Below are 23,565 nucleotides of genomic sequence, written 5' to 3' on the forward strand. Positions count from 1 at the left end.
GTCCCATTCTCGTGAGCTCTCTCCCTGTCCCTGCCCCTGCCCCATTTCTGCAAGCTCTGTCCTCATCTGCACAAATCTCAAACGCTTTAAAATCATAAGTTTTCAAGGCTTGTGCAGTTAAGGCAGAGCTTGCAGAAATGGGACAGGGACAGAACTCGTAGGGACAGGACAGAGATATTGAGATCCTGCGGGGACATACCATTCTCAAGTCTGATCTTTCAAAATAATAGCCAAATAAAATATAAGAAAAAGTTTTGGCATTTGAAACACACATTATACAAATTAGAAATATCCATGGAACTTAGATATCCCTTTGTAAACATAGTAGTAAATGATGGCAGATAAAGAAGACCTGTGTGGTCCATCCAGTCTGCCTTAAGTCACATTCATTTTTGAGACAATGTTAAAACCACAAGCCAATAATTTTACTTGCTAAGTTCCATTTTACTTACTAAGTTCCACTATAAAATGTTTTTACCCTCTCCCCTGAGATAGACAAGACCTGTACTCCAATTATATGAATGTGGTAAAAATGTGCATTCTTGTTTCTGATCCATTTTGCCACACACAGGACACAGGCTATAGAAGTCCACCCTGCATCAGCCACTCTACCCCACCACTGACATCGCTGTCAAAGTTAACTCCAGCCTTCAAGAAAGTTCTTAAGTTGCTTAGGGTCATAAAAATATGCCAAATTTCTTTTTTTTTTTTTTTTTTAGTACCTTATTTCTGAAAGTTTTACAAAAGATGAGAACTGGTTGAGTGGGCCAGTTTGACCTTTGTTCTATGAGTTCAATTAATTGGCTCATTCGGAATAGCCTCTAAAAGCATTTAGGATCAAAGTAATACTTTCTGACTGGTGTCTTTGCCACCTTGTTGTTAATTACTAACTGATAAAAAAAATGTCCATCAGAACACCTATAAAGAATATAGAATTAGAACGGTGGCACCTGATTATAAGTTTCATCTAGCCAGTTTTCTATTTTTGATAAAATCTGCAGAATTTATTTAACAGTAGATGTTAATCTTCGTGTCAGAGCTAAGAATTTCCCACGTTTAACCTGTACAGTTGATTTATGTATCCAGTTTGGTTATTGGTGCTGTGTTTGTGATAGTGAGGGATTTTTATGGGAGAATCAGGGTTTCTAAAAAAATTAGCTAATTAATTTTTCCAAGTTATGTTGTGAATTGCTTGCTGTGTCTGCTTTGTAACTCATTTTGGGTACTCTCAGAATCCTCTATTATTATCCTAACTTTTCTAGATTTTTGTTGCTGTTTTACACTCCTTTCCCCATTGGATAGTTGTTCCATTAGTCTATCATGTCTTCTCAGAGGAAATACTAACATGCTATTCCCTTGGTCTACTTCCTTCATGTTTCATACTATAACTTCTTGTTTTTTCTACTGAAACGATTGCTGCTTGTGTTATTTTTTTTTTATTAGGTATTTATATACTGCTTATCAAGATTATCTAAACAGTTTACAATCAGGTACTCAAGCATTTTCCCTATCTGTCTTGGTGAATGAATTTGGATGTCTCTAGATTCAGATAAGCATGCCATTAGATCTTCCATTAGCTTTTTGGTGTAGTTGATGAAATCTCCTATCCTGTATTGCTGAGGCACGGATCAGTGATAAAGGTCCTAGGGTGGCTAACCAACTTTTTCAGATCAAGTTTTTTTGGATCTCTGCTAAGTCTCTGAATTCTCCTCCCAGTACCCTTTAACATTACATTAGTGATTTCTATTCCACCTTTACCTTGTGGTTCAAGGCAGATTACACAAGAGTTGTTATTGTAATAAGGACATACTGTTAAGACATTAAGAAGTACTTAAGGAATAGTTTGAGCATTTTCTAATTTGTTAATGAGTAGTTGGAATTGGAGGACGAGTTCAAAGCCTGTTTGGATGTGTTATATTGGTTTTATGTATTTTTTGAAGAGTATTTTTGTTTTTTTTTTGAAGGTTTTGTAGTCTGAGGTCGAAGGCAGCTGATTGGTGAGCTGTCTGTCCAGTTTAGCTGCTCTGGTGGCTAGTAGGTTGTCATACATTTTACTTCTTTTGACATTTTTGGTTGGTGGATGTATGACTATTGTGTGGGTTCTCCTGTGTCTGGTTGAGGTGGATAGGGTTAGTCGGTTGTTCCAGTAGATAGGGCTTTCTCCGTTTATAGCTTTTTAATGAATTTTTTTGCTAATGAACTTATTTTTTGCAAATGAATTTATTTTTTGCTAATGAACTTTTTCAAATGAAGTATTGAGGAACTGTTTGAAACATTGATTGGAAAGCCATTGGTTTAATGAATTCAAGATTGCCTCAACAAAAACAAAAAAAGAGTTGTTTAGGCTAAAAAAAAAAAAGAAAATTCTTATTCTGATAAGAAACATTACATGTTGCAGGATACTTAACAATAAATGTAGCCCCCAGAGCCAGAATCCTTGACCTCAAGGTCAAGAATTCTTTCCTATGTCTCTGGGTTTTTTGTGCCAAACAGGAAAAATTCTAACATTTGAGCCTAAAAACTGGTCATTCATATGATGGAAATACAGATGAAGAACAAACTCCCTGTCACTTTCCAAAGCTAGAGTTACAAGCATGGTAGTTCTATCAGTAACCACTTCTAAAGAAGTTTCCAAAAATGAAGATAAGTTCATATCCGCCTGTTTATCTACAGGCAGTTCCGCTGGAGTAGATTCCCATTGAGAACTCCTAATATTTAGGTAATAAGCTCCCACAATTGGGGATAAATTTTCCTAACCATCTCCACCGGTGAGATGATATGGCATTTGGGGAAATTCACGAATCTTAAATTATTCTCTCTCAGCCGATTTTCAAAGTTTTCCATTTTATGCGAAATGATCTTTCTTTAACCATTTCTACTTCTACAGCTTTCAGTTCTTTTAATTTAACTTCTTGCTCCACTTTAGATAAGACAGTACCATAATCAGTTTTAATAGTAGAAAGAGTCAATTTTAGGTTGGAATCCATGACAGATATGGCTTGACAGAGCGCTTCTAAATCAATCTTCTCTGGGTTTTTTCAACACCCCAAAACTGATAACATTCTCACCTGAAGCGAGTCTCAGTTCTTCCTTCATTGTGCTGGGAGAACATTGACAAAAATAACCTACTCCTTCCTCCAAAGAGCCCAGTGAAGGCGTACCTTTCAGGCTGGAGTCCACTCTTCCCTCTTGGGGTAACAGGACACCAGCAGCTCCCTGTATTGAATCGCTTCCAGGTTGGCAAGGAACCAGTCTATGCTCCGGACTTAACGACGCCCAGCTTGCTCCCATGCTGAGGTCTCCCAATGAATATGGGATAACCCCTGAGGTAGGTCTGGGATCTTCACCCGAACGGGCAAAAGCGCTCATAAACATCAGCTGTGTCATCCGCTGGGGGGGGTTCCAGTCGCCAGAGAGTTAGGGTGCACAGTCCCTTTCCTTTTTCCCATATTTCACACCACACACTGAAACTCAGCAAATGATCAGCGCTGTCCGCTCAGGTGTCCATTCTCAACGTCATCTTGATCCCCCCGGGTCACAGATTTGTGTGTATTGGGGCAAGAGGGGTAGACAGGCAAAGAGTCTACTTTATACATACTTGTTGTTCCTGTCTGTACACAGTAAAGCACCTTTTATCTGGAATAATTGGAACAATTCCATTTCAAACAATGGGTATTTCCAATTCCATCTATGTTAAAATGTTTAAAAAGACTGCACATGAAGCAATAGAAAAGTAGTAGTGTTTATTAAATACAAAGTACTTAAAGATGACACCTCTAAGCAGTGGGAAGCTTCACACGTAGAGGGCAGTTTGTATGTGTTTGAAACGAAGGGCCCAAACAGGCAAGGACTTCAAGCTTTCTGGTATTTGGTTAAAGCGGGGTGGGGAGGTTAAGAAGAAAAATTTGCCTTTATGCAGATAACATCTTGATCTGTTATAGGCAGTCCAATAGAAAGAATGAAAAATAGTACATAAAAAAGCCTAGAGACATTGTAGACTGCTTGGCAGTTGAAATTCAATACAAAACAAATGCAGTCATAGATGGTGAGACAATATGCACCAACTAGGAGATACACTTCAGGGCGATTATATTAAATGATTTCAAGACAATGAAGCAGTACAACAAAGGAAATTGGATGCAGAGGGACAGACATGGCCAGAAAAAAGGAAGTGATAATGCTTCCATGAAGGTCACTGGTGAGACTTTATCTAATATATTGTGTCTACTTCTGAAAGCTGTACCTCGGCAAGAATGCAGGCAAGCTGAATGATGCTTTACAGAAAGTTTGCTAAAATGGGAATAAATCTAATACCGTAACAGCTATGACTTAAAGACCTAACCATGTATAACCTACAGGAGAGAAAGAGAAGCTGATAATTGCATTTGCATACCTGAAAAGTTTAAATCAGGTACAAGCAGCATATCTCTTTCAGAGGGAAAAAAGACTCTTAAGAAGATGCACTTGATAATGGATTGTTAGGTATCAACTACATGGTAACTGAATTATCTGCTAATATTGAACATATTAATAAAAATAGTTTAGAGTTGCTCATACAGAACAATTTTCTTACTGTGAGAAATATAATTTCTTAGCATCTTTTTTGGGATCAAGGAAATTGAAGATAAGAAGAAAAGGGAGGAAACTCAGGACTAGATTTACTGAAAATACTCATCATGCAAGTACGCTAATATAGTTAATTTGTGTTATTATTGAATAGATTTCATTGCATAAAATGGGACCTGTGGTAAATAAAATATGTTAATGCAATAGTATCATTCAATAAAATATAGCCCTTAGATTATAAGCCCTTTGGAGACAGGGAAATACTAATTGTGTCTGAATGTAACTCACCTTGAGTTACTAATGAAAAGGTATAAGCCAAATATAAATAAAATAAAACAAAAGAACTGTAAATAAGCAGGCTTCACTTTGCTTTTTATTCAAATTTTATGAAGCTGAATTTGAAAATGAGATTAACAGGTTTTTTCAATGTATTTATCACAGCTGCAATTTCACAGAGACAGAGACCAGCTAAACCTCACTGAGCAAGAGTTAAGTGAAAAGAAAACAATCACACACAAGCTGGACATAAAATATTTTTTGCTAATTCCACCATTGCATAGATTTCTGTCTTATATAGAGCTGCTAATCTTATTTTAGGCAATGCAAATGCTGACTTTTTCAACATCCTCTCAGAAGCCCATGCACACACATACAGACGTCTCCAAGGATATTTTTAGCTGTAAGCTATTAAGTGTGAAATACAAATTATCAGCAAGGAAGAAAGCACAGAAAGTTACTAAAGAACTCAAAATGGGAGCAGGAAAGAGAGGAAAATAACCTTAAGTAAGAGGAAGAGGTTGTTGAGGCAGCTTAGCAGAGACAAAAGGCACTGAAGAACAGATTCATCCATATTCTCACACTGCAAAGTAAGGCAGATAAAATTTAAAAAACACAAAAAAATACTACAAACTTCTGCACTCAGCTTTTTAAAATTCCCTGTAAGATTAAACTATAAACAGCCATAAAATAATTTAATTACATAGCTTTTTATACAAATGACATCAGTCAGTACTCACATTTACAAGTCACTATAACCATGCTATTCACTCTCCTCCCCACTGACCATGAATCTTTTGCTGTTCCCTTTTTTTTTTTTTTTTAAAGGCAGTATATAGCTAACCCTCTGTTGAATGCAATTTGAATGATCCCATCATTGTCATGGAACAACTAGCCAGAGATCAAGGCTCATGGTTTCTTTTTGTCACCATTAGTAAGTAAAAAAATGTTGTATACCTGTAACAGATGTTTTACATAGCAGGACTGATAAGGCACCATCACCCTATGGTTCCAGACTGGAATTGCTCTCCCAGAGCTCAGAACTTAATGTAAAGTTCTGAGCATGCATGGCCCATACTTCACACAATGATCTCTTCAGAACTTCAGTTAGTTCCAAGCGCAAAGATTCAGCGAACTCTCAGAGAGCAGTATAATATGGTGGTGTAGCACTAGTCTATAACATTACAAAAATCCAACCTCTTCTCTCCAAGCACACTACCAAAACCGTTATCCACACTCTCATTACCTCTAACTTAGATTACTGCAAATTGTTTCTCTCAGGTCTTCCACTCACCCATCTCTCTCCCCTTCAATTCTGAGGCACAATTTACTGTATATTCTGCGAGAGCAGCCATACTCACATTATCCCTTTCCTCAAATCACTTCACTGACTCTCCCACCCATTCCAAATATAGTTCAAACTCTTCTTATTGACCTACAAGTGCACTCACTCTGCAGCCCCTCAATGTCTCTCCACACTTATTTCTCCCTTTGCTTCTCCCCCATGAACTCCGTTCTTTGGGCAAGTTCCTCTTATCCATACCCTTCTCCCCCACTACCAACTCCAGATTCCATCCTTTCTATCTTGCTGCACCTTATGCATGGAACAGACTACTTGAGTTATTACATCAGGCTCCATCTCTTATAGTATTCAAATCCAAGCTAAAAGACCACTTTTTTATGCTGCTTTCAACTCCAAACTTCCACTCACCATACAATTACCTTTGTCCATCATATCATTCTCTCTGCAAGAAACTCCCCAACCCCCATATGTCCTGTCTGTCCAAATTAGATTGTAAGCTCTTCGGAGAAGGGACCATCTATTGCATGTTAAATGTACAGCACTACGTATGCCTTTCAGTGCTATAAAAATGATAAATAGTAGTAGAGGCAGGACAGACTATGGGTCTTGCCAATCCTGTTGTCAACAGAAAGCACCTGCTACATGTAAGCAACATTATTATTCCCATCTACAAGCAGAGTCAGTCAGGCACACAAGCAGGTGACTCCAAGTTTCAAGTTTATTTTAGGATTGTTTAATCTTAAATTGTCTTAAGTTTTTTGAGCAGCCTGCACCATCACAATAAGCCAGCACTACACTGAGGTGTACTCTAATAGAAGAAGTGTGGAAGTCAAGATGTTACAAACGTGGTATACACAATATAGGAACTTTAGAGGAAAATACATGATAGGACTGTCGGCAGTATGAAAACAGCTTGAAATCTCCTAGAACATAAAGGCATAAAAGTTGTCCTATTGGGTCAGGCCAAGGGTCATCTAGTATCCTGGTTTCCACCTGTGACCAGTCCAGGTCACAAGTACCTAGAACAGTTCCAAAAAGTAGCAAGGTTGCATGCTACTTAACCTTAAGGATAAGCAGTGCTTTTCTCAGGTTTACTTTCATAATGGTTTATGGATTTTTCCTCCAGGAACCTGTCCAATCTTTTTTTTAACTCACTACTTTAACTGCTTTTACCACTTGCTTCAGCAACGAGTTCCAGAGCTTAACTATACACTGAATGAAAAAATATTTGTATGATGTAGTATGACTCCTCCTTAGAGCCGCAATCATTAGGATAGAGATAGCAGCTCTAAAGGAGAAGCCATCCCAGAACATGAAAGGACACCTTCAGTGGACACCTTCATTGCCTTTCTTTAGTAACCGTGGCAATACTGGCATTGGTAAGGTCCTGCAGCTATTTTAAAAGCAAGTTTGGCTAAAATTAGAGGTGCAGTCAATTCCTCTGAAGCAGGCAAGTCAGTAAATCAAGGAGCTCTTCTTGTAGGGAAATATTCCACTGGCTTGGGTAATAAGTTTTACAGTCAAGTATTTTTCTGTGAGATTATGGAATTATTTTCTCCGCATAAGAACAAGGTACAGTCCGTTCTCATTATTCACGATAATACGGTCCATGAACCACAAAATCATGAACAATGAAATGTTGAGTCTATGGGAAAATAGAGGTTAGGATCCAGCAGAACACACTGTGGCTGAAAATCATGGAAAGTGAACAGTGGATCCTACTGAGAAACTAGGGTTAGGTTCCTGCATGGAACAGCACTGTAGATGCTTGTAATTCACTTTCTAGACACCTGGGGACCATATCTGGAAATGAACGCAAAGTAATAATGAAAGCAAAGAAACTGGGGTCCGTGAAACGCAAACACAACAGCACGAATGGGGAATATTGGTCACAATAGATGCAACCGTGAATATGAGAAATCATGCATCAGGAAGCACAAATAAAGAGAAGCAGTAGTAACAGACTGTATTTGATTCACCTAAGGTGATATTTCATGCTGAATGATAAAGTGATCCCCTTATGGCTGAGGTGGTCTGATACACCATGATTGCAGACAGGAAGTTACTAAGATAGTCTTGATAAAAACAGAAATGATCTAGCTTGTTTTGATACACTACCAACAAGACCAGGCAGAACATACAGCTTTCCATGTCATGGTTAAAAGTCACAACAGCCGAGGCAGAACAAAAGCAGATTCACTACTGTAGATGGATGTTTGCCCCACTAGAGGGCACAACTGAAACATCTACCGTACATTCTGGAAGAAAAAAAATACTCGCTGAACCCCCAAAAATTAATGTGAAAAAACTGACTGTATAAATGAAGATGAAAACAAAACGACGTCGCTGGGAGCTCTTCTTTACATGTCTGTTTAGATGAGAGGGAAAAAAAACACTAAAGAGCCAAGGAGACCACACATACTCAAAACTTTACACTAAATTCTGAGCCCTGGGACAGCAGCCCAGCACCATCGACTGTTGTTAATCACCAACTGTATGTGCCTCACTTAATCATGCTTGTCTGTGGAAAACAGTTTGTACATTTCCAGAGAAGCCAGAGATGGTTGATATAATTTTAAAATATTTAAAATTGGATTTGACACAGTAACATGAGTAAGTATCTAAATATCTATTTTTTAAAAGTGTTCTCAATTTAAAAAGATGCACACTAATTGTGGGGAGTGAATCATGGTTTGATGGACCAATGAATGTAAGACACAGGGTAGGGTGGGCAGTGAACCCAGAATTAGGCTTGAGCTCCAAGTATGGATCACAGAAAAATAAAAACAAATGTCCTTGTGTTATTTCTCCCAACTTAGGGCCCCTTTTACGAGAGGCCACTGAAAAGTTCTCAGCCAAGCCAACACAGTTGAGGCAATCTTTGTCGAGGGCTATATACTTAGTCCAGTGATTTTCCACTTTTTTTTGATCCGCTTGAAAAATACGGAATGAAAAAAAGTGGAAAAATCACTGGACTAAACGTATAGCCCTCAATGAAGACTGCTCTTTTGTTGGTTGAGCTGAGAACATTTCAGTGGCCCCTCATACAATTGCAGTAGTGGGTAAATGCACCGAAGCTCATAGGAATTGAATGGGCTTTGTTGTATTTATGGCAGCATTGCTATCACGGCTCTGTAAAAGGGGCCCTTAATATGATTTGTTATTTATACAACACCACTGTTCTAAACCAAAGTTCAGCATTCCAACATAGCTTGCTATTTATTTGGCAGTTATGAAATAACCTTTTTAAAATGTCTCTCAAGATCTTTTTCTACTTTTTACCTTAAAATTGGTGCTAATTAAACACTTGCTGATACACAACAAATAAATAGGGTCCTGAACTGTTTATCCAGCATTTTCAAGGTGTACCTCAAAATGCTATCAATGTTGGACCTAAATGAAAGGAAACCATGGAAGCAAAATTTTACCTCGATGACACGTGGGATCTATTCACAGAGAAAGGTAGGGGAGGGTTTTGGGGTGGGCAGACTAGATGGGCCATGGCCCTTATCTGCCATCTGTTTCTATGTTTCTATATCCACATCCTATCATTTATGATGCTATTCTAGTTAGTACTAAAGATCTCCTGAAACTATTGTGGCAAGTCTTATATTGCACTCTTTGTTTCCAAAGCGCACTATCAAGAGCTCGTCTATTGAAAGGGTAATCCTACCTTGAGCTGACCATTGAAAGAATTCATCTCTGACAGTTTAGCTGCTGTTTCCTTTTCCAGTGCATCCAGCTGGTCTCGGAGTCTTTGGCATAATCCTTGTTTTTCAGATGATTTTTTGTAAATCGAATCAGTGCCTATATCTAAAAGAGAAAAACCTTCTAGAATTTTTCCAGTGATTTCAACAAGAGATCCTATGCCTACTTGTTTATAGCAATCAAAGAAGATTTTGCTTGTACAGTATGCATATTATGTTACTATAAGGCACATAATCTGTCCTGCTAAAGTATTTCCAACTGTTTAATATTTATGAAAATATAATGATAATCAAGGTAAAATCGCTACCAAAGTAAAGCAGAAAGTTTAAATAAAATCAAAGCAGCTGATACGCCACATGAAAAAAAAAATGCCAAGCTATCGGCGAAGGAAAGCAGACCAAATACAGTTCATTAAATTCTCATCAACTGATGAATATTTCGAATATCAAACTTTCTGAAGAATTTATTTCAAATATACTTTAAAGCTCATCAAGAAGATACTTGGTGGCACAAAACAGTGAGCAAGCTCACTACTTTGAAAGGACAGAGTAGCAGTAATTGCATATTACAAACCACTGATCACTAGATTATTTTTAAATTATATTTATTGTATAATGCAAATATTTGGCCATGAAAAATATCACTTACTACTACTATTAATCATTTCTGTAGTGCTACCAGACACATGCAGTGATGTACATTAACACGTAAGAGACAGTCCCTGTTCGAGAGAGCTTGCAATCTAATTATGACAGACAAACAGGACAAAAAGGGTGAATCTATACACACTGCTCAAGTAGGGAGTTACAGAGGGAATGACAAGGCAGATAGGGTAGGGAACTATAAAAAGAATGACAAACAGATATGGTGCTTTACATGTGGGTTGGAGTTAGGACTTAAAAGCAGCTTTAAAAAAAGTGAGCTTTTAGAATGGATTTGAATATTGCCAGAGTTGGAGCCTGACATACCAAGTCAGGCATTGTTCTTGGCATATGGTGCAGCAAAGCAGAAGGGACCGAGTCGGAAGCTAGCAGTAGAGGAGAAGGGTACAGACAAGAGAGACTTACCCAATGAACAGAGTTCCTGGGGAGGAGTATAGGGAGAGACAAGAGAGGAGAAATTCTGAGGAGCTGCAGAGTGAATAATTTGTAGATCAATAAGAGGAGTTTGAATTGTTTGTGGAAATGGACAAAGAGCCAATGAAGTGACTTGAGGAGAGAGGTAATGTGAGCATAACAACACTGGCAGATATGAGGCATGGAGCAGAATTCTGAACAGACTGAAGGGGAGAGAGATAGTTTAGCACCGTGAGAAGTGAGTTGCAGTAATCTAAGAAAGAGGTGATGAGACCATGGATGAGTGTCTTAGCAGTGTGCTCAGAAAGGAAAGGTCAGATTTTAGCAATGTTGTAAAGAAAGAAATGACAGCTTTTGGCAGTCTTTGGATATGTGAAAAGAAGGAGAGAGATGAGTCAAAGATGATGCCGAGGTTGCGAGCTGACGAGACAATGAGTATGAGAGCATTATCTACAGAAATAGAAAATGTTAGAATAAGAGACATAGGTTTAGGAGGAAAGATGAGGAGCTCAGTCTTGGCCATGTTTAATTTTAGATGGTGGTGAAACATCCAGGTGGCAACATCAGACAGGCAGGCTGAGACCCAGGCCTGGATTCCTGTAGAAATTTCAGGTGTAGAGGTGATACCGATAGCTTTGGTGAAAGAATGTAAACCGCTTGAATCCTTTTGGCAATATACGCGGTATATAAAGATTTTTAATAAACATAACAACAGCGGTAAACAGCAAGATACATCTCTCTTCTGCTCTGTAAATTATGACAAAAGAACAATAATTAACATGAACTTGAACTTAGGAGTATCTAGGAACTAACCTGCTATGTGCAATTATCACTATCATATAACCCCCCCCACCATACACACACACACACACACATTTTATTTATTTTTTACTCATTGAAATGAAAGAAGTAGTCCCATGACGGACATTAGCAATTTCTGAGGCAGTAAACATGTGGATTGGAAGTCTGCACAGGGTGGGCCATACAGAAAGCTATGGGGCTCATAATTGAAAGAGAAAAACGTCTAAAAACCGGCCTAAGTCGGCACTTGGACGAACATTTCTCAAAAACGTTCAAGCGCTGATAATAAAACCGGGTTTTCGACGTATTTCTAAACGACATAGGCCTTCATAGTGCCGCTCAACGTCCAAAGCTAAACGGGGCGTTTCGGGAGGCGTGTCAAGGGCGAGAGTTGGGCGGGATGTGGGCCAGCTTAGACTTAGTTGTACAGCATGTATAACCGAAAGTTTAACAACAGAGCCTAGACGGAACTTGGACGTTGTGACTTAGACCAGTGTTCTTCAACCTTTTTACACCCGTGGACCGGCAGAAATAAAATAATTATTTTGTGGACCGGCAAACTACTAGGACTAAAATTTAAAAACCCCGTTTACGCCCCATCTCCGTGAGCTCGGTCCCCGCAAACCATCTGATCCCATCTGCACAAGCCGCAATTATGATTTTATATTGAACGTATTTTATTAAAGTATAAAAAGAAACAATATTCTGAACAATTGTAATTTTATAAATACAAATATACAGAGCACGGACCAACAAAACTCCTGTCTCCCCTCCCCTTCACATATATCCCCTCTACTATCAAGAAAACTGAACAAGCCAAGTTATTATAGAATGCTACATAGAAATATCATGCTAACAGAATACTGCAGTCCCCAGTTATGTCTCTAGCAGGATATATATTTCAAATCTGATATATTCTAATGACAAAATAGAAATAAAATTATTTTTTTCTACATTTTGTTGTCTCTGGTTTCTGCTTTCATCTTCTTTTCACTCTTTTCCTTCCAGCATCTACCCGTTCCATCCAATGTCTGCCCTCTCCCCCTTCCATATGTATCTGACTTATTTCTATGCCCCTCTTCCCTGTCCATCCAGCCTGTTCCTCCTCTCCTTTTTACATCATTCATTCCAGCTTCACTGCCTTCTTCATTTTTATCTCTCCTACACCAGATCTAGCATCTTTATCCCTCTCTCATTTCTCTGCTGACCAGCATCAATGTCTCTCTACTTTCTCATTCCTCTCTCTTCCCTTTCCCTCATCTGATCTCTCCATTCCACCCTGACCACCTTCCCCTCCTGTAATCTCCCTGCCAACTGTTTCCTTCCTTTTTTCTTTCTCCCTTCCTCCTTCCTTTTTTTTCCTTCTCCCTTCCCTCCTCCCTCTATTCAACATTAACTCTCTTCCCATCCCTTTCCCTCCTCCCCTCCCAGCAGCATCTCTCCTTCTTCTCCCTTCCCTCCTTTGTAAATGGCAGGTAGGACTAGAAGCAGCAAGACTTCAATCAGAACGGGCAGTTCAGTCACAGAGAGTACCCAGGAGATGGCTATGGTCCGAGTACAGATGGAAGGGGAACCAGGACTGAGGACAGAGGTCTCTGTACAGACCGAGGCCATCCCCTCAAAGATGTCTACAGTCTCAACGCAGACAGAAGTAATGGACCAGCCGGACAAAAGCCTTTTGCTGGAGCTGAGGAGCCTGAGAGAGGAGGTTCAGCGCTTAAGGAACATCCGAGATGACGAGACCTTCATCGATGGAGTCATCCAGGAGCTGTCTCAGATCGCTGATCAGGAACCTGACAAGACCACCCTGGGAACACCCAAAACATCCAAACCTGCTAACTTGAGACAAACCGCCGGAATGCAGGAAGTGGCTGGAGACGCTGACTCCTGGCAGCTAGTGACTTCCTCCACAGGAAAACGCAGAGGACCTAACTCTGTCTCTTTTTCTCACATACAGGGCAGCTCTACATCGACACCACAAATCGCCCTGAGGAACAGATATCAGCTGCTACAGGAAGGTCCTGAGAATGAGGTACAAGAAGTTGTCCAGCAGACGGTTCCAACTCCGGAATCAACAGTACGGCCCACCCCTAAGAAGCGCAGAGTGGTGGTCATCGGGGATTCGCTGCTGAGAGGCATCGAGGGATCAATTTGCAGATCAGACCTACAATCAAGAGAGGTCTGCTGTTTGCCAGGGGCCAGGATCTGGGATGTAACCGCTTGCCTTGACAGACTCATCAAGCCCCGAGACCACTTCCCCATGATTCTAATCCACGTCTAATAACGACACCGCCAGGAGCACCCCGGACAGCATACCTGAAGACTTCAGGGCCCAAGGGGAGAAGCTGAGGAGGATGGATGCGCAGGTGGTCTTCTCCTCGATTCTCCCAATGAGGGGTAAGGGCAGAGCCAGAGAGGATTGAATACAGAGGGCGAACGACTGGCTGCGAGGATGGTGCAAGGAGATGAACTTTGGGTTCCTGCACCATGGAGAAGTTTTGCAAGGACTACAGGGACACGACGGTCTACCCCTGACCAGAAGAGGGAAGAATGTCCTTGGACACCGTCTAGCCCACCTACTTCACAGGGCTTTAAACTAGGTAAGTCGGGGGAGGGTACAGGTACAAACAACATACCTGGCGAACTAAACTGCCAATACATTTTTGAGGATGAGGTAAGTAGTCACCGAAATTCTGGGTCAGGGGCGAATACACACACTTTCGAGTCGGGGGTAGGTTCACATCATAAGTATGGGCCACATTGTAATTCTGGGTCTAGGGGGAGTACACATTGTAATTCTGGGTCTATGGGGAGTACACATTGTAGTTCTGGGTCTAAGGGGAGCACAAATAACGCAAATAATGCTAAAGGTGTTCAAGCAGCTCAAGCAGGAATATCCCCACCGAGACGTAACAAAAATACAACATGGAGGGCTATGTATGTCAACGCACACAGTTTGGGAAACAAGATCCTGGAATTGGAAACAGAAATAAGGAATGCCGACCTAGATGTGGTGGCGATATCTGAGACCTGGCTCACAGACTCCCACGGGTGGGACATGGTCATACCGGATTACAACTTGCTTCGCCGGGATAGGGAGAGCAGAATGGGAAGAGGTGTAGCATTATATACTAAAGATGACATTAAGGTCACAAGAATCTCAGATGTCCAGTACACTGGGGAATCCCTTTGGGTTAATTTGGCTAGAGGGAAGGACAAATGCTTGTATCTTGGTGTAATTTACAGACCCCCCAAGACAACAGGATGACCTGGATATGGAAATAATCGGAGATATAGAAAATATCACCTTGCGTGGGGACACAGTATTGTTAGGTGACTTCAACATGCCTGATGTGGATTGGGATACATTTACCTCTGCTTCCGGCAGCAGCAGGAGGCTATTAAACTCTATGAAGGGAGTTGGTCTCAGGCAACTGGTGTTGGAGCCAACAAGGAATCAGGCAATACTTGACCTATTACTTACCAATGGAGAAAGTGTCACAGAGGTCTCCGTGGGTGACACATTGGCATCCAGTGACCACAACATGGTATGGTTTAATCTTAGGAAAGGTTTCACTAAATCTACCACGCTGACCAAGGTCCTCAAATTCAGGGACACAAACTTCCAAGACATGGGTTCCTTTGTTCACCAGGCGCTACAAAGCCAAGCAGAAACCGATAGCGTAGAAGAAATGTGGTCGTCTTTGAAAGCCACCATACAGGAAGCGACAAACCGCTATGTTAAATTAGTAAGTAAACGGCGAAGGAACAATAAGCCGCAGTGGTTCACTGCGGAGATCTCAGACCTCATCAAGGAGAAGAAAAAAGCATTCATCTCTTACAAACAATCGGGGAAACAGGACTCCAGAGCAGACTACCTGACCAAGTCAAAAGCCGTCAAAACAGCGGTCAGGGAGGCTAAATTCCATATGGAGGAGTCTCTGGCAAAAAACATCCAGAAGAGAGCTAAATCTTTCTTCAGGTATATCAGTGACAGAAGTAAATTGTACGTCTTAGGAAACCAGAAGGAGACTATGTGGAAAAGGATTCCGAAAAAGCCCAACTATTAAATGAATAGTTCTGCTCAATCTTCTCCCGAGAAGCACCGGGGCTTGGCCCTCAGCTACAGACAAGGGCTGTCTCAGTTGACCCGTTTAGTAACTTTGAGTTTACGCCCAGCAGTGTCTACGGTGTGCTGTCGAAGCTCAAGGTTAACAAGGCAATGAGGCCTGACAATCTACACCCCAGGGTGCTTAGGGAGTTGAGTGAGGTCTTGGCAGAGCCACTGTCAGCACTCTTCAACCTCTCCCTTAGTACAGGCAGCGTCCCGTTGAACTGGAGGATGGCTAACGTCATTCCACTCCACAAAAAAGGCTCAAAGATGGAGACAGCAAACTACAGACCAGTGAGTCTAACATCGATAGTGAGCAAACTAATGGAAACTCTAATCAAACACCAATTGGATAAGATCCTGGATGAGGAGAATCTACGGGATCCCCGTCAACATGGATTTACTAAGGGGAGATCATGCCAATCCAACCTGATCAGCTTCTATGACTGGGTAACGGGGAAGCTGGATGTTGGGGAGTCCCTGGACATCATGTACCTGGACTTTAGCAAAGCATTGATAGCGTACCACACCACAGGTTGCTGAGCAAGATGAGTTCTATAGGATTAGGTGACACATTGACGAAATGGGTTGGGAACTGGCTTGGAGGTAGGCTTCAAAGAGTAGTGGTGAACGGCACCCCCTCCGAAATGACGGAAGTGATCAGTGGAGTGCCACAGGGCTTGGTCTTGGGCCCGATCCTATTCAACATCTTTATAAGAGACTTGGCAGAAGGGCTTCGCGGTAAAATAACATTATTTGCCGATGACGCCAAACTAAGTAATGTAGTGGGCAAATGCACAACGGACGAAGATACAATGCCCGACAACATGATGCACGACCTACTCCTACTAGAGCCTTGGTCTAGGACCTGGCAATTCAGCTTCAATGCCAAAAATTGCAAAGTTATGCACCTAGGCAGCCAAAATCCATGCAAGACTTATACTCTTAATGGTGAGATCCTAACTAGAACGGTAGCAGAACGAATCTTGGGAGTGATTGTCAGTGAGGACATGAAGGCTACCAGTCAGGTGGAGCAGGCTTCATCCAAGGCAAGACAGATCATAAGTTGCATACGCAGGGGTTTCGTCAGCCGTAAGCCGGAAGTCATTTTGCCGTTGTATAGATCCATGGTGAGGCCCCACCTGGAATACTGTGTGCAATTCTGGAGGCCGCATTATCGCAAGGATGTGCTGAGACTGGAGTCGGTTCAGAGAATGGCCACCCGGATGGTCTCGGGACTCAAGGATCTCCCGTACAAAGAACGGCTAGACAAATTACAGCTATACTCATAAGAACATAAGAAGTTGCCCTTGCTGAGTCAGACCAGAGGTCCATCTTGCTCAGCGGTCTGCTCCCGCGGCGGCCCATCAGGCCTAGTGCCTGAACAGTGGTCCCTGATTAATTTTGTAACTTACCTCTAATCCCATCCCTATAATCTACCTCTACTCTTATCTGTACCCCTCAATCCCTTTGTCTTCCAAGTATCTATCCAAAGCTTCTTTGAACCCCTAAAGCGTGCTCCTGTTTATCACATCCTCCGGTAGCGCGTTCCATGTATCCACCACCCTCTGTGTGAAAAAGAACTTCCTGGTGTTTGTTCTAAACCTCTCCCCTTTCAATTTCTCTGAGTGCCCCCTTGTACTTATTGATCCCCTTAATTTGAAAAATCTGTCCCTGTCTATTTTTTCTATGCCCTTCATGATCTTGAAGGTTTCTATCATGTCTCCTCTAAGTCTCCGCTTTTCCAGGGAGAAAAGCCCTAGCTTTTTCAGTCTGTCAGTATATGAGAGGTCCGCCATGCCCTTTATTAGCTTAGTTGCTCTTCTCTCGAGGAGCGCAGAGAGAGGGGGGGACATGATCGAGATGTTCAAGTATCTCACGGGCCGCATCGAGGCGGAGGAAGATATCTTCTTTTTCAAAGGACCCGCGGCAACAAGAAGGCATCCGTGGAAAATCAGGGGCGGGAAACTACGAGGTGACACCAGGAAATTCTTTTTCACTGAAAGGGTGGTTGATCGCTGGAATAGTCTTCCACTGGAGGTGATTGAGGCCAGCAGCGTGCCTGATTTTAAGGCCAGATGGGATCGACACATGGGATCTATTCACAAGGCAAAGGTAGAGGAGGGTCATTAGGGTGGGCAGGCTGGTTGGGCCGTGGCCCTTATCTGCCATCTATTTCTATGTTTCTATCCAACATTAACTCTCTTCCCATCCCTTTCCCTCCTCCCCTTCCAGCAGCATCTCTCCTTCTTCTCCCTTCCCTCTTCCCTCTATCCAACATTAACTCTCTTCTCTTCCCATCCCTTTTCCTCCTCCCCTCCCAGCAGCATCTCTCCTTCTAACTCTCTCCAAGTCCAGTAACAGCTCTCCCTTTATCCAGCAGCTTCCCTGCCTCCTACAGTGGCTGTCTCCCCTTCCAGCAGCTCTCAGTACTTGCCTGCAGGAAGTTGCCGGTAAATCACTGCCCTGGCAAATAGGAGAGCTGGTGGGAGGGGAGACAGCCACTGTGAAGGCTCCCCAGGATCTTGCTCACACACGCTGACCATCTCCCTCCACCTGCACCTGAATCTGCAGCTCTCTCCGCGGCCCTCTTCAGCAACTCGGCAGGGGCGGCGATCAAGACAGGCTGCCGACGTTGGGACCTTCACTCTCTAAGTCCCGCCTATTTTGTTTCAACTTCCTGTTTCCGAACAGGCGAGACTCAGAGAGGGAAGGCCCCGACGTCGGCAGCCTGTCTTAATCGCCTGAGGCTGGGAGGAACATTAGTCAGCAGGAACCGTAGTTGGCAGGAAATTTAACTGCCGACTTGATCTCACCGGCCCCGCGCAGACCGGCAGAAATTTTCTGCAGACCGGAGGTAGAAGAACTGTGACTTAGGTCATGTAAAACATGGTCTAAATCACAAAAACCCACCTGAACTGTGTAGAGATAGGTGGCATTGTTGGAGAATACTCTGACCACTTTTCCTGTCAGGAAAGTTCCAGTGCTTTTAATGCCAAATGAATGGCTTTCAGTTTCAGACGATTTATGAACCACTTGCCTTCCGATGGCATCTACTTGCACAGTATTGGGATCTCCAGCCGCTCAGGCAGGTTGTCACCAATGAGGTGATTCTGAGGGGCATGCCCTTCAACAAGGCATCCCCCTGGAGCCACCAACGTAAGCTGTTCCTTGCTCCCCATGACCAGGGAAGCTGCATTTGTAGAGAATCTCATTGAGGGGGGGGGATGGGACCATCTAGAGAGAAAGGAATCCTGGAGAGGACACATATGCGCTCTTGTACAGGGAATAACCTCCAGGGTGGCCAGCATCAAGCCCAGTACCTGCAAGTAATGCCATGCAGTGGGGTTCTGCAATACCAAGATCTCTATCACAATGGCTATCTGCTTTGGCTTTAAATATGATACATAACAGTTTAAATAAGGGTGAGGTCCCAGTATGCTGGAAAAAGGCAGTTATTAAACCTATTTTGGAGAACAAAGATCTAGATATATTTAATTCAGCTAGTTATAGGCCAGTTTCAAATCTTTGCTTTTTAGCAAAACTAACAGAGCGGATAGTTTTAGAGCAATTGGTCTTTTATATTGAGTCAACAAAGGTTCTAAATCCAAAACAGGCAGGATTTTGAACTATACACAGTACTGAGACAATTTTAGCAGGTTTCCTTAGTGAAGTTTACTCTATCTTGGATCACGGGAACTTCGCAATGGTAATATCTTTAGATCTGAGCTCAGCATTTGATCTAGTTGACCATGAACTTCTATTGAGATTGCTCCATGAGATAAGTTTAATAGGAGTGGTTTGGGATTGGTTTGCACCCTTTCTCTGGGATCGTACTTTTAGAGTAGTTACGGATGAATCAACATCCAGTGATAGATTATTGGACTGTGGAGTACCACAAGGCTCAGCCCTTTCACTTATTCTGTTTAATATATTTTTGAGTCCTTTTGCAAGACGAATTCAGGAATTAGGAATCAGTACATATATCTATGCAGATGATATTTTGTTGGTATATGATTTATCTCCTTAAACATTGGATCTGAGCCCTCTTTTGGATGGTTTGGATAGGATAGAAGAATGTTTGGGGGAACATAGACTAGTATTGAATATGTCAAAAACAGTAACATGTTGTATTTCCGGTGACAAGGTAACACCACAACTAGATCTTTCACTACACTATCAGCATATAGAGATAGTAGATAGTTTTAAGTATTTGGGAATTATAATTGACTGTCATTTGAATTTTGAGAAGCAGGTTTCATCTACAGTTGCAAAAGGATTTGGGGCATTAAGACAACTTAGAGCTATTTGAGATTTCATGGATGAGAAATCGTTACATACTTTAATCCATGCTTTTGTTCTATCTAAATTGGACTATGGCAACTTGGTATATGCGGGAATAACAGTAGGGCAACTGAAATGTTTACAACCAGTACAAAATGCAGCAATTTGGGTGTTAGGTCGCGCACACATCTATGATCATGTAACTCCATTATATTTGAAATTCCATTGGTTACCAATGGAATTTAGAATTAAATTTAAAATCCTGATACTGGCACATAGGGCATTATTTGAGATCTTTAAATGACAACAGAGTAGCTGTTCCCCATATCTCAAAGGCTCACCTTGCCTCAATCAGAAATGGTGCATTTTTCTACTTACCCCCTCTTCTATTAAACTGCGCTAGCAGTTTTTAGTGCCGAGAGCCGCGCTGAATGGCCCGCGTTGCTCCCGACGCTCATAGGAACTCTATGAGTGTCTGGAGTAGCTGGGGCCATTCAGCGCGGCTCTCTGCGATAAAAACTGCTAGTGCAGTTTAATAGAAGAGGGGATTAGTTCCTATATTGTGGAACAATTTACCAGTAGAGTTAAGGAAGGAAGAATCATTTCAAAATTTTAAGAGACATCTAAAAGCACTTTTTTTTCAAATGGCTCTCCCGAATTGAATAATGGCATGGGGACCACAATCTGCTTAGATTTGTATTAATTTGTACTGATTCATGTTGATTTGGATTTATTTAAATCATATAACAGTTTTAGTGGATATGTTTTAGAAATGTTAATTTCTTTGATGCTCTCAAGTTCTGCCAGTTTTTATGATATTGTACACTGCCTAGAAGGCTGATTAGGCAGTATAAGAAATCTTAAATAAACTTGAAACTTACAGATCTGTGAAGTGTTCTATGCCGGGAGTTGTATTAAGACCTGCACTAAAATATGACTGTTTGCTATCAGGCTGCTTCAGAGACTTTTCTATCTCTTAAATTTGTTTTATTTTATTTTTAATTTTTTATTGTCTTTCATTATTTCTATTTTCTATCTCTTTGATTTTGGAAATGTATTATATGTTGTTATTACATATTTTTAGTTTATCAGGTACTTTAGCTAGATTGTGAGCCTTCGGGACAGATAGGGTAGTTTAGTTTGATACATTGCAAACCGCTTAGGTCAGTAAAATGCAGGAGCGGTATATCAAATCTTAAATAAACATAAACATCTCTGTGATCTGATCTGCTTCCTGAGTTTCTGTTTGCATGGCTTGGGAAGGAAGACACGGACTCTTGCTGTGTCGAAGTGGACTCCCAGATATTCCAAGCACTGAGTCAGATATAGTTGACTCTTCCTGAAATTGACTATCTGAGTTTCTGGAGGAGATCCACCATCTGCAGCACTGTGTGCACGCCTTCCTGCCTTGAGGGGGCTCTGATAAGCCAATCGTCCGGGTATGGGTGAACCTGTATGCCCATCCTGCAAAGGTGAATTGCTACCACAACCATCACCTTGGTAAAGGTGTGTGGGGTGGTCGCCAATCCGAAAGACAGTGTCACAAACTGAAGTGCTTCTGGAAAACATGGAATCTCAGATATCTTCTGTGATTCGGAAAAATGGGAAGGTGAAGATATGCCTCCGTTAAATCCAGCGAGGCTAGGAATTCCCCTGGAGCCACGGCCATGATGACTGATCAGACCGCCTCCATACGGAAGTGTGAAATTCTCAGTGCCTTGTTTATTGACTTTAGGTCCAGGATAGGCCTCCAATCTTCTGTGCCTTTCTTGGGCACTATGAAGTATATGGAGTGTCTGCTGGAGCCCAATTCATCTTCAGGAACTAGCTCTATGGCATGAATGTTCAAGAATCATCGTACCGTCACTTGGACCCTTAGCTTCTTTTCTGGCCTTCCAGCTGGGGAATCGAGGAACAGATCTGATGGGGGGGTGAGAAACTCGATCTTGTGCCCCTCCCGAATAATGTCCATAACCCAGCAGTCTGATGAGATCTGTTCCCATTCCCTCTAGAAAGCTGACAGTCTCCCTCCAATGCGAGGAGGCGTGATAGTAAATCTGGCATCATTGTTGCTATTTGGTGGCTCAGCCGCCGTGTGACCCAGAGGGTTGTAGGTGTCTATAGCTGTCAAATCTCTGTCTGGACCCTTGGAAGGGTCTCTGTGAACAGGAACCAGAAAACTGGCAGGATCTTTGAGAGGAGTGAATATTGCCTCTGCTGCCCCCAGTGGAATGTTGAATTCTGCTGTCTGGTACAGATTTGGGATGGCGATCTGCCACATTGACCATAAGATCATCCAAGCCTTTGCCAAAAAGCATCTGCCTCTCAAATGGTAATCTGCTTAGAGTAGCCTTGGAAGCTGAATCAAACAGCTACTGCCTAATCCAGGATTCTGAGGGAGGAGACTAAGGCCCCAATTGGCTTGACCAGAAAAAAGTTTACGGTGTAGGCATAACCACAACAATCTCAATGAAAACAGGGGCAAAAAATGCTTCTTTTTCTGCTATTAACTTATCCATCCTTAGAACTCCTTTTACCCCTTAGCTGTCCAGTGATCCAACAGAAGTTTTATGAGTTTTTTTTGCTTCAGATATACTTGAAAGAGTTTTCAGGTATTCATTCTTCCCTCTAAAACAGTGGTCTCAAACTCAAATGCTTAGTGAGGCCACATTTTGGATTTGTAGGTACTTGGAGGGCCGCAGAAAAAATAGTTAATGTCTTATTAAAGAAATGACAAACTTTCCATGAGGTAAAACTCTTTATAGTTTATAAATCTTTTCAAAGCCTAGAGTATTCTGCCTTATTACTTTAACATATAACTTGCCAGGCATTGTGCTCATCCCTATTTTCTTCATTAAGGTCTGCTTTTCATTTTTCAACAGATGCTCTTTTGGCTTTCACTGCCTTTTCCACCTCACCATTAAACCATCCTGGCCATTATTTGGCCTTCTTTCACTCTTTTTTGATGCATGGAATACATTATCTGGACTTCCAAAATAGTCTTTTTAACTAATGCTCATGCCTCAAGCAAACTTTTGACCCTGGAAAATGCTGCTTTTAGGGTTTTTTTTCCCCCAATTAATCTCATTTATCATTTTTTTTTAATTATGAGCAAAAGCAGTATTTTTTTCCCCTTTAGTATTTCCCTTCCATTGATGAGAAATATGATTGCACTATGATCACCCAACTACTATTATCCCTTTGTACCAGGGCCTGTGTACCAGTAAGGACTAGATCTAAAGTACTTTCTCCTCTGGTCAGACTTTTCAAGAAGCAGTCATTTATAACATCTAGAAATTTTACTTACCGTATTTTCACGCATATAACGCGCGCGTTATACATGATTTTACAAATCGTGCATAACCATGCGCGTTATAGGCGTGAACGCGTTTTACAACTTTTTTTTTACATAGTCCCCCCCCACGACATCCGATTCACCC

General features: G+C 41.6%; 1 protein-coding gene across 7 annotated transcripts in view; it reads right to left on the minus strand.

The window, feature by feature from the left end:
* Positions 1-23,565, minus strand: part of ITSN2 (intersectin 2) — a 317,097-nt gene that overhangs the window by 163,375 nt on the left and 130,157 nt on the right. For 6 of the 7 annotated variants that reach the window (XM_033939784.1, XM_033939780.1, XM_033939783.1 and 3 more), the window contains one exon: positions 9,819-9,973. In XM_033939784.1, coding sequence (XP_033795675.1) covers positions 9,819-9,973 — 155 coding nt within the window. The remainder of the gene's footprint in view (positions 1-9,818; positions 9,974-23,565) is intronic. The other variant, XM_033939781.1, reaches the window with a different exon arrangement.

The sequence above is a fragment of the Geotrypetes seraphini genome, chromosome 3 (assembly GCF_902459505.1).
Source record: "Geotrypetes seraphini chromosome 3, aGeoSer1.1, whole genome shotgun sequence".
Lineage (NCBI taxonomy): Eukaryota > Metazoa > Chordata > Amphibia > Gymnophiona > Dermophiidae > Geotrypetes > Geotrypetes seraphini.